The sequence below is a fragment of the Alligator sinensis genome, unplaced genomic scaffold, assembly GCF_000455745.1.
Source record: "Alligator sinensis unplaced genomic scaffold, ASM45574v1 scaffold928_1, whole genome shotgun sequence".
NCBI lineage: Eukaryota > Metazoa > Chordata > Crocodylia > Alligatoridae > Alligator > Alligator sinensis.
This window is the reverse complement of record NW_005842229.1, coordinates 1,797,163-1,809,249: the sequence shown is the minus strand read 5'-3', so window position 1 is coordinate 1,809,249 and position 12,087 is coordinate 1,797,163. Positions and strand designations below refer to the sequence as shown.

The 12,087-nt window shown below is 43.9% G+C and overlaps 1 protein-coding gene across 7 annotated transcripts in view; it reads left to right on the top strand.

The window, feature by feature from the left end:
• Positions 1–12,087, top strand: part of DTNBP1 (dystrobrevin binding protein 1) — a 122,366-nt gene that overhangs the window by 56,327 nt on the left and 53,952 nt on the right. For 6 of the 7 annotated variants that reach the window (XM_025208437.1, XM_025208435.1, XM_025208431.1 and 3 more), the window contains one exon: positions 8,496–8,518. The exons of the other annotated variant lie outside the window; for it this stretch is intronic. In XM_025208437.1, the coding sequence (XP_025064222.1) occupies positions 8,496–8,518 (23 nt within the window). The remainder of the gene's footprint in view (positions 1–8,495; positions 8,519–12,087) is intronic. 7 annotated transcript variants of the gene reach the window in all.

Genomic DNA, 12,087 nt, shown 5'->3' with positions numbered 1-12,087 from the left:
CCAGAGAAGAGCCACGCGCATGATCAGAGGTCAGGGAAGCAGACCCTACAATGACAGGCTGAGAGCCATGGGGCTATTTAGCCTGGAAAAGCGCAGACTCAGGGGTGATCTGATGGCCACCTATAAGTTTATCAGGGGTGACCACCAGTATCTGGGGGAACGTTTGTTCACCAGAGCGCCCCAAGGGATGACGACTAGGTCGAACGGTCATAAACTACTACAAGACCGTTTCAGGATGGACATAAGGAAGAATTTCTTTAGTGTCCGAGCCCCCAAGGTCTGGAACAGCCTGCCACCGGAGGTGGTTCCAGCTCCTACATTGAACACCTTCAAGAGCAAACTGGATGCTTATCTTGCTGGGATCTTGTGACCCCAGCTGACTTCCTGCCCTTTGGGCAGGGAGCTGGACTTGATGATCTTCCGAGGTCCCTTCCAGCCCTAATGTCTATGAAATCGATGAAATAAAAGCCTTTGAAACAGCTTCCAAATGAAACAAGGGCACTCGAAATGTTTTGAAAGTTTTGAAACCTTTCGAGTTTCAAAGCCGGGCTTACTTGACTTCAGTGCTGGTCCCAGCCACCAGCAGCAGCCTCCTGTCATCCGGCACAAATCCAGGGGCCGTGCACCCCCAGGAGGGTTCTGGCATATCCCCCAGCTCTCAATAAAAGCCTTTGAAACAGCTTCCAAATGAAACAAGGGCACTCGAAATGTTTTGAAAGTTTTGAAACCTTTCGAGTTTCAAAGCCGGGCTTACTTGACTTCAGTGCTGGTCCCAGCCACCAGCAGCAGCCTCCTGTCATCCGGCACAAATCCAGGGGCCGTGCACCCCCAGGAGGGTTCTGGCATATCCCCCAGCTCTCCCGGGGGTGTAGGTGCAGGCTGTGCCCAGCACTGGTCCCAGCCAGAAGCAGCAACCTCCTGTCATCTGGCAGGCAAATCAGGGGCTTGCCTGCACCCCAGGGAGGGCTGCAGGGCTCTGCCGGACTCCCCCTGGGGGTATGGGCCCTCGATCTGCCTGACAGATCACAGAAGGCTGCTCCTGCCACCTGGGACCGGCACTGGGCACAGCCCGCACCCAGCGCCGGGAAGATTGGTGCCGCCGCTGGCCCCAGGCGGCAGAACCAGCCTCCTGTCATCCGGCGTGAAGATCAAGGGCCTGCACCCCTGTGGGGAGTCCAGCAGAGCCCTGCAGCCCTCCCGGGGGTGCGGGTGGGCCACTGATCTGCCTTCTGGATCATAGGAGGCTGCCGGCAAGTGACAGTTTTGCTTGTCAACACCTTGAGGTGCAGTTTCCCCAAAACCCCTGTACCTATCTCCTTGAAACTTGTCAGGCTTCATGCTCTCAGAAAGGGCTACCATCCCTGCAAGTTTCATCTGAATCAGACAGGAAATTACAAAGTTATAGACAGTTTTGTGCTTCCTCATTATAGCCCATGGGTGAAATGTCAAAACAGTGAAACAGTTTCAACGAAACGGTACAGTGCTTCGAAACAAAACTTGAAACGAAACACTGTTCCATCAAAATGTCGAAACGGAAGTTGAAGTGGAACAGTGCTGTTTTGCACAGCTCTGGTGCTCAGCCCAGCCTACCCCCTGCTTCTGATCATTGCTCAGGAGGAGCTGGGCCAGGTACGTTTCGGCAGAGTTGGGCCAATCCAAGACTTGCTTCTTTTTCGTCAACCAGCCAGGACACTGGTATGGCCTACAAAATTTGACTGTCATGCCCTACTTATGTGCAAAATTCAGCTTTAATCTAGTTAAAGCTCTGCTTAAATAAATAAATAAATGTAAGCAGAGATGCATTCTGGTCGCTTCTGAAAGAGAAAAAGTCTTGTTCATGTACAACATAAATGACTGAGTTTTAAAAAGAATAACTATTATTATAGTGTTTAAAGCACAGAACTGTCAGCAGCACAAAGTCCATTTTTTTTTTATAACCCTATTACGGGGACAGTGACTTGCCTCAGTCCTGGTTAGGATTGACTAGATGGCCCCAGGGCTATACTTGTTCCCATGTTTCATATAGTATTTAGTTGACATTGGCAATACAGTTGCTGGAAAAATTGAATAAAAAGTCTCAGACTAAATATACTTACTGGTATAATACTTACTTATTCCAAGTAAGATCAAATTGTTCCTTCATTGTTTCCAAACACAAAGAGAAACCAAAGTGGACAGCAATATGAAGGGGAGAATGACAGTTTTAACTGTTCTTCCTAGGCAGTCTGATTTAGCAGAAGAATATGTGCTTATAGATGGTTTCAATAGGTAAAGGATTCTCCCAGAAAATGGTCAATCTGTTCTTACTTCAGAAAATGGCTGTCTGTTGACGGTAAGTAATTGTTACTTTGAAGGAAGTATGTGCTTGGGTCTCCATTAAAAAGTCGCTTCCTCCTTGCTGACAGTATCTTTATTCAGTAGACTGATATCTAATCTCCATTTTGTTAGGAGTATGGAAAATGTTTTGAGAGAAGTCTCTAAACATCTTGCCGCCTCTGACTTCATTTTGCCTTGTTAATTGAGTTTTCAGTGTGGTAAGGATATCAGGTATGATTGATTATCCCTGGGTCATACTTTTGTTAGATGTATTTCTTTTGTCAGTGAATTACGAGACAGGATTAGATTGGCCTACTTTTTAGGTAACTTTATTTTCTCTAAGTTTACTCAAAATAGTGACTTTGGGTAATTTTTGCTCTAAAAACTCATGCTTGAAACTGAAATAATCTATGTTGCCATGCCTTTTTATTCAGTGCATAGGTGAGGCTGTTAGAGTTAGCGTCACAAGCTGCAGAGGGGAAGCAGGGGTGAGGAGCAGGAGGTTGTTGTGCGTCTGACTCTGGCCCCAACCCAGGCTCAGGGATAGAATCAGACCTGCAGCAGCCACCTGTTCCCCCCTCTGCTTCATATGTGAATATAAGATGAGGGGCTTTTTTCCTCTGCTGATTGGGGAGGGAACCTCATTTTATATTCTAGTTCAGTGATCACCAGCAAGTTGATCTCGGGGCAGGGGCAGAAGGTCCTGGGGTGCCCTTTACTTATAAAAAAGTGATCTTTACCATTAAAAGGTTGGAGACCACTGTTCTAGTAAATATGGTATTCCATCCAGGGTCACTTTTGGTGTACTTTTAAACACTTTTGGAGAGCTTCACAGGGTGAATATGTCTTTTCACTCAACTTTTTGAAGTGCTTCATATGTTCTTGACTTAGCCCAATGTCTGTGGTATTGTGTCAGGAATGAGAACAAGTTGGGCCTGTGGTAAATGTTCATGGCAAGCAAATGTGCATGGCACGATGCACAATTTTAGGTCTGGAGATTAGAGTGCAAATGTGCCCCCCCCTGCCCCCCCCCCCTTTTTTTTTCTTTTCCTTGTGAAAGTAGAGCCTGGGGTTGTGATCCCAGGCTCTACCTGTACTGGCAAGTTAAAAGCTGAACACAGTGTAGCTCTTCTTTGGGCTGTTGTGTGCAAGGCTCTAAAAATGCCGGGCAGGAGTCAGTCAGCTCCCCTTGCCCAGCACTTACCCACAGCTCTGAATACAGGGCTTCCAGCACATGGATTTGAAATTACCATGTAGGGAGAGGTGATGGACTACCCCCTCACCCATTGCCCAGCACTTGAAGAACTCTGGGCAGCTCCAATTGGAGACCATAGAGTGCCCGAGTCGCAGCCTGGAGTCTCTAATCAGGCTGAGGCTGCCCCCCTCCCAATGCCGACATTTATCTGATTGTTGTTATGAGGAATGCGATCTGCCATGGGGTAGGCCTAGACACCACACCTTCCATTTAAGCTTTCTCATTCCATCACACTATTAATGGGTTGAATGTGTGACAGGGTTACTAGTTATGGTACTGTTAAAACATAAAATATACCACAAATGTAAGGTCTGCCAGGGACTTAGTCAACACTCAATCTGGATAAGACCTGAAGTGATAAATTGGGAAAGAAACTGAGTCTTGGGTGAGATCATTTGAACCTACTTGGATAACTATATACCTATCATTTGTTATGAAAGCAGACAATTTTAGATAACCACATTAGCAGTAACAGAGGCTGCTTCCTTTCTCCCCACTCCAAATATATCTGGCAATAAATTTGCAATAGTTTCTTCTGGATCTTTTGCTAAGATGATCTATGCCTTTTGTTACCAGGAGATTGCATTGATGCAAAATGTTCTACTTGAAGCTATTCCTTTTAAATCTATTCAGGACCTGAAACTAGTGCAGTGTTGCAGAGCTCCCATACTATAATGAAGTATCTCCCATAAGTAGATGCTGCTCTCCTTAACTCCCAATAGTTGATGACAAAAAAAAATGCATGATGAGTGGTACCTGCTAATAAGGGACATTGCAATGCATTTGAAAACTGAGGTTTAAGAATCAGGTAGGTTAATGTTCAGCTGCTTGAGTTATGCCAATTACTGGTTATATACAATGAGTACATATTGAGATGCATCTCTGGAAGTATCAGTTTAATAGTGTAATTTGAGGGATCAGCAGAAGTGCTAAAATTGTTGATTTGGTGGTTTTCCCGTGATACAGAGAAAAATCTTTCCATTTGAAATTGGTATCTGTATGCTGAAAATACTACACATTCTAATTATTTGGTTTTTCCACTTCTGCTTTAGTAAAATTGTCTTCAATAATATAATTACAAAATGCTTCTGTAACCCTAAATCACATAAAATGGAACTGTGTTGTAGATTCGTAACTTTGCTAACAAATGGTGGTCAGAAAGCTGCCATGACTGTTTTGAGGGACCAACAGTAAAAAAAAAAAAATGGGCGTGTTAAGTCAGACTCCTTCTTTTTGGGCAAAAGCAGGAGGCATAATTTTCAAGAGGTAGCCTGCATTGTTGGCTCATCTCTGGTACTGCACCTGTCAGCACCTATAGCTGTATTCCCTTTCGAAGAGCAGCAGCATCAGAGCTCCTAATTTTAGGACCAATTCGTGTAAAAAAGAAGAGGAACAGAACTTTACAAGGTGTTTCCTCAATGTATTTTTATTTCTGTCGGTGGAAAACATTCATTTCCTATTATTGTTTCTTGTCAAATAGATTTCAGTATTTAAATGTGAGCAGTGTGAAGAAGGCAGTGTTGAAGGAGAGTTTAATAACTTGGTAATTCTGTTTAGAATAGGTAGAAACTTTAGGTCTGTCATTTGCTGGTAGAAGTGCCTCATGGTACACCAGGGCTGGGCAATTATTTCAGCTGGCTACTTAAGTTTTGGTGAGCTGTCGAGGGCTGCACACACATCTTTCAGAAGATATGATTTTAGCAAATGATAGATAAAAAAACAAATCGTGTATTAAAAATCGAACATCTACTATAACATATTTTAATTTAAAAAATGTTTTGTCCCAATTTTATATTTTTTGAGTGGTGTATACAAAGGCTATTTCATAATAGCTTGAAATACAGTCTTACTCTTGTATATTGGGGGTGGGGGCAGGTGTACATGTCTGTTTAGGGGCTGTCCACATGTTAGGTCCCGGGAGCTAGCTGGGGGTGGACGGGGGCAAGGGGCACATGCAGCAGAGCAGTGCGGCGCAGGTGTGGCCCACTGCCTGCCCTATCTGGCCTGCGGCTGCCCATGAGGCACTCTACATGAGGCAGAGCCCCGCCTGGGGCAGCCTGCACTGCAGTCCTGACCCCAGTCCTGGCCAGGACGCAGTGTGTCCCAGTGGAACTGCCTTCCACCCACTCGCTGCCCATAGGTGGCAGGCATAGAGTCGGTGGAAGGCAGCCTGGAACAGGAGCTGTGTGTGCTGCAGCAAGAGCTGCCCAGCTGCAGCTTTCCCCTGTCCACTATCACTTCCTCGCGCTACCTGCTGCCTGAAGTAGCACAGCAGGGGCAGGAGGAAGAGGAGCCGCTGGAGGCAGGAGAAGCTGAGAAGTATCCAGGCAGCTGCAGCTGCACCGGGAGCAGCCTTGCTGGGAAACTGTGGTGGCTGGGGCTGGGGTTGGGGCAGTGCCATCAGCAAGTCCAGAGCAGGCACAGGCTGCTCTGGGTGAGGCTTGGTCCCCTGCAGAGCACTGTGGGGACAGCCACAAGCCAGATACTGTGAATTGGTGGGCCAGTTCCTGCCCCTGGGCCATATTTTGCCCACCTCTGTGGTACACTGAAAATGTAGGTTTAGGTGCAGGGCTTTTTTTCTGTCCCTCCATTATGAAACTACTTTCTGTTGTTTTTAGAGCAGCATATGCTTCAGATTTGGATGAAGCAGTTTTCCTGTACTTGATGCAAAAATAAATTCAGCAGTGAATCATGTTTTGGAGCTGAAGGAAGGATACCATATACCTTATAATGAAATGGTGGGCGGAGGGAGACTGAGGATGCTGACTTAAACTAGTAGATTTATTCAGAATGCTAAGAAAGAGCTTGTGTCTAGAAAACTGACAAGGAGTCCTGTAGGTTTCAGCTCTTCCCACCTGGACATTCAATATTTTAATCTCTGAGAAGACACTAATTGTTTGATCGAATCCGGTTGTGTCTGCACCGATCTAAAAATGCACTTTGTCTTGCACTTATTTCTGTTTTCTTCCAACTGTGCTCTTCCTTAGGCAAGATTTAGATTTCTTAATCAACATTGACATTCCTGTGGGCCATTGCAAGGAGAACAGGCAAAGACATGAGTTTATAAACCGTTTTAGATGCAGTGATGGCATTGGCTTCCAGTACATATCAACTTTCACAAAAATGCCTTCAGAGGAGAGTGAGTTTTTGTTGTTTAAAGACCTAGAAACTTGTTTTGATATTCTAGGGAGTTAAATGGCTTTGTAATCAGCTTTAATGTTAATTTTTCATTGTCTCTGGTTGCTGATCCAAAAACATACTTGCATGTGTTGTCAAATTGAGGTGTAATTTTCTTTTCTTTTCCATAGGCAGTTTTTATAAAAAGTTTTTTGTTTTTGGGGGTTTTTTGGGGTTTTTTTAGCATTTGCTGCAAAATGTGACGATTAAGGCTTGTAGTGACACTCAGAATAAAAGCATACCACTGGATGTTTTTGCTTACCTTTGACATATTTCTGCTTATATTTCTTACTATATTTACTGTGTTTTAAAGGAGAATGACAAGAAGCCTTACTTATCTTCATATGTTAATTGTCCTACTTTTTTAAAGGGAAACCTAAACTATAATCATTCACTAAGTGTTTTATTGAGCCTTTTGAGATGAATTATGAACCAAAAGTGTGCTCTTACTGGCACTAACATACTAGGCTCCTGTTAATAGGAGTGTGCTTGCAAGTCAAGGGAGAGAATTCTTCTACTCTGTTCAGTACTGGTGAGATCTCATATGGAGTACTGTGCTCACTCTTGGACAGGACCAGGGCTGTTACAAGGGAGGGACGAGCGGGGTGACCGCCCTGGGCATCGGCACAAAGGGGCACCAATAGGCGTGGCCCAGCCGGGGTGGAGCATGGGATGGATCTGTGAGCAACTCATTTGGGGAGGATGTAGGGATGGGGGAAGGGTGGCTCCTACTGCTGTGTGCACTCCTGGGCAAGCATGGGGGAGGTATTTATATTCCTGTAACACCCAAAATTTGTACCAAGCAGAAGGAGACATTATCCTTATTTCAGAGCCTACAAACTAATAAATATGTTCTTAAACTTGTAACTTGCTACTTGATCTGGAGATGTAGAAAGAATATTTGAATGGATTCATCTAATATTATTAAATCGTATTTAATCATGTACAAACCATATAAAATACTAGACATAACTGTTTGACAAAGGAGTCTCTCTGCCTGTTATTGGCAGTAGTCTGAAATGCAGTTTAAATGTATTCCACGGGCTGTCTGCTTCCTGTATTAGTTATATTTTTGTCACCTTTTGCTTTCATGCTTCCTTTTACTTCTTTCTGTACTGTGAAACATTATGAACCAGATTTTCCAATTCTGTTTGCTCTTTCCTTTCTTTTTTATACACTGCTTCCTCCTGGGGCTTTTCTTTTAGCCTTTTTCTTTTCTTACCATTTCTATTCCTCACCCCCAAAACCTGAACTCATCAAAACCTTAAATGATCGGCTTTTTCTTGATGATGTATAACTAGGTGTAAGGCTCAGAAATGGAATACAAGTAGTGAAAACTACTGGGATACTAATTGGTTTTCATTCTGCCGCAATTTAGCTAAATTCTGATAAGCAAGAGAGGTGTTTAACTGTCTGAGGAGCTAAGAAGTCTGCATTGGTTAACTTTGTGTTCAGCAGATTTTTGCAATCAGAGCAAATATGAAATATTTGTAAGTGTATAAAATACCTTAGATTCTAAAGGAGATGATAACACTTGCCCCAAATAAGCAATTTCTTATACGTAGATACACAGAATAAGCAGATAAGTTTCAATTAATAAAGTAGATCACAACAGTCAAATCCATTGCAGTTTACCTTTTAATAAATCATAAAGCCTTGTGAAATATTAAAGATCCCAGCCATGATTAAAAAAATGTTGCCTAGATTCAAATCTGAGATTTTTACATTCTGGTTTTTTCTCTTACAGGAATGAACTTGAAACCTTCAAAGGTAACTTCTGTTTTAATGTTATACTTAGTTACTGGATTTTTCTAAATATTTTCTGTATTGAGTATAATTGATAAAAGACTTTCTGGTTTTGGATTATACTGTTCATCATATCACAGTCACAGCAATCTATTTCTTTGTCACTTTACCTGTTACTACTAACATATTTAGACAAATACAGGGGAAACAGAACTGTCTGGTGAGCTAAATTCCAGAAAACCCATACTTAGTTTAACCTTCTCCTCTGGTGTGTGTGGAAGTCAAAAGCTTCATGTTATTGGTTAATTACATCTTTTGGATGTGTATTAGTTTTTGACATGTGCCATAGACCAGGGGTCAGTAATGTTTTTGGACAGGGCCAAAAACATCCACAACCTCGACGTGTGTGTTACCAGATTTGCCCATCACTTTGGGGTGTGCTCATGTATTAGAGGTATGTTTCTGGGGGGTCTCTGTAATTCTGTCAATGTGCTGCTTGTGTTACTTGTGTTTCTATATGGAGCTGTATCTCTCCCTTCTGCAAGTCTTCACCCCCAATAGAGCTATCTTGCAGGGCTCTGTTTCAATGGGGCTGGGTTCCTCCAACCACCGAATCAGTCAAACACATGTACGCACATACACACACAGATCAACAGGATACGCCTGAGCCAGGCTGGGTTATTTAGCATTGACAGGCTGACACCTTCATGTGCCTTGAACTGAGTTCATCCCTTATTTCAGCAGCACAATAACACACACACACACACACACACACACACACACACACACACACACACACACACACACACACACACACACACACACACACACACTAACAGAGTATGTCTGATCAGCATGTTCAGCTGATACCCTCATGCGCCTCAAAACTCAGCACTTCCCAAACTCTTGTCACAGTGGTCCTAGTAGTAACTCCCTTGATGAGCAGACCCCACTGTGGTTTTGGCCATTACAGGGATCTTTGGCTTAGGTAAAAAAAGCGCTGCTGTAGAGCAGATGGGGGGCGGGGGGGCAAGGGGAAGAAAGAGTAGGTGAGGTTCCGAGAGAAAGTATAGCGACCAGCTTGACCATAAACATTATTTATTGCCAGGTATATGAACTTATGATGATACCAATAATAATAGCCATATGAGAGAGACAAATGAAGAGTTACAATATTACATAGTTTCAGTTAGGGTTTTGAGGAAGTCTAGCTCGGGTTTGATTCGCATAAGTTAGGTTTAGAAAGCTGTGCCTGGAGTAAGAGAGTAAAAGTTAGGTTCCTGGAGTCAGAGAGAGAGAGAGAGAGTTGGGGTTTCACCACTCAGTGAAGCTTGAACCAGTCGAGGTTTCTAGGCATTGTTGGAGCTGGCAGACAGGCAGAGCCCTCAGCATGAACAATGGAGAGGTTCCAGGCAGAAAAGGAGTGGAACTGGTACAGCGTTGGATCTAAGCACCAGGACAGACACTTGAGCTTGGGTAGGGGGTTTTGTAGAGAACAAACAATGGCTCAAGGGAGGAAACTAGGTTTGTTTAGGGGTAAACATTGGCTCATATGCTGGATAATAGGAACTGATCACTCCTGGCCATGGATGGCATTACTCTGAGGGAGCTCATAATACAGACAGGCAGATTCAGTGTTTTGGATACCAATAGAGGAGTCATTACTAGAGTTGGTCTGATAAATGCTGAGCTGGGTGCGTGTAGATGTGGGTTGATTAGCATTTGGAGCAGGGATCCCCCATCATGCAATGCTCCTGTGCATTTCTGATCCCAGAATTCAGTGCGGTCCTTGCCTTGGAATCTCTGTTCTCCATCCTGAATGCTAATGAAGGTGCATGCCTGCCCCGGCTCCCATTTAAATGAGTTGTCATCTGGTTCCATCTCGGATACAGATGAGACCAGGGGAGTTGCTTCACTCTTGTCGCCCTTGTCTGGAGGGCTTTACGTGCGTCTCCCACGGCATCTTCCTTGTCTTTTGTAAGTCCTTCCTCTAATCAGTTCTTGTTCAGGCCGAGGTGGGGAGGGAGAGAGTTCTTTGTGAGTCGGACAGGCTGCGTCCTGTGCCAGGGTTCCCCAAGAACATGGAGCTGAGAGGTAACATGTGAGATGTTGGCATGCCAGGGGTGGGTGGTGGGAGAGCTGTGAGGGGCCTCATCCTTGTTATGTCAGCACAGCCCCAGCCACTTGCCCACCGTCTGCCCCAAGGTGCACATGCCAAGCAAAATGTCTTCATGTGCCACTCTGGTGTGTGTGCTTGAATTGCCTAACCCTGCCATAGACTGTTATGTTATTAGAATTTTGTTTAGCTGTCCTAGATAGTTTTCACTATCTTATGCTAATCAAAAGCAAGAATGAATTATTTGTCAGTCCAAAATAACATGTGGGTTGGGAACTCTGGAGTGAAACAATGCTATAGTGAGTAGGTGGAGGATTTTGGTCATGGTTTTAATAAACCTAAAATTTAGATGTATAAATGTACTGTGAAATGTGTATTCATTATGACAGTTGTTTCTTTTTGATCTGAAAAAGGAACAGGTATGATTTCAGTACTTTCTTTTCTGATTTAAAGATAAGTTCATATTAGTTTATAAATTTGTGCATGTTAATTTTTTCCTGGAATTTAAAATAAGGATGGAAATGCCTACAAAATGCATTTTTTCGCTGGTCAGTTCACTCACGTATCTTAATCTTATCTAATACTAAAAAAGAAAAAAAAAGCAGACAAGTGACAGAGGTTATGTAAAATGTCACTTTCTGTACAGCTCACTTTTTTACAAATCTCTTTCCACTGGTTTGACCGCTTTCAACACAGACTAGTGCAGTAGTGAGTTAATGGTGATGCAGAGTTGATTCTGTTGCATGACAATGCAGTTAGGTTGTAATCCTCAGTTTTTTGTGTATAGACTGAGAAGAACTCAAGAGATTATCAATAAAAAATGGAGAACTGGAGTCAGTTGATGAAACTCAAAGGGTCACTTCTATCAATTTGCCCATCTGTAAAATAGGTATAATAATATTGTCCTTTTCTTCTTTGTTAAATGCTTTGTAGTCTACTGTTACAAAGTTCCATGTGAAACACAGTATGATAATTTTATCTCGAGTCTGGAGTTCTTAGGGGCTTTCACACGCATGTTATACAACTGATTTGACTAAGCTAGATATTTGCTGTTACAACTGAGTCTAATACAGTTGTCAACAACTTTTTCTGGCATTGGGCCAGGATGAACCAGTTTGAGTCTGAGGCAGGCCAGTGCTGGGACCTGGACATTGCTTCTCCCTGTTCCCCAGATGTGGTGCTACCAAAATCCTGTCCGGCTATGGGGGGTGCAGCTCCTGTGCAAACGCAAACTAACTGCATGGCCCGGGCTGGATCAGGTCAGGTTGGTATGCCCTGGGCCTCACACAGCCCTAGGGATGGCTTTGGGGCTGCCACATGCCTGCCCCACCACCCAGTGGCCACAGGCACAATGGGTGGCAACACAGCTCTGCGTGACCCGGGCTCCATACATGCTGAATGGACCCAGTCTGACCCATCCAAGGCCGTGCACTAGTGGGCTGGGCCCGGGGCGGGGGAGGTGTGTGGCAGCCCCCTC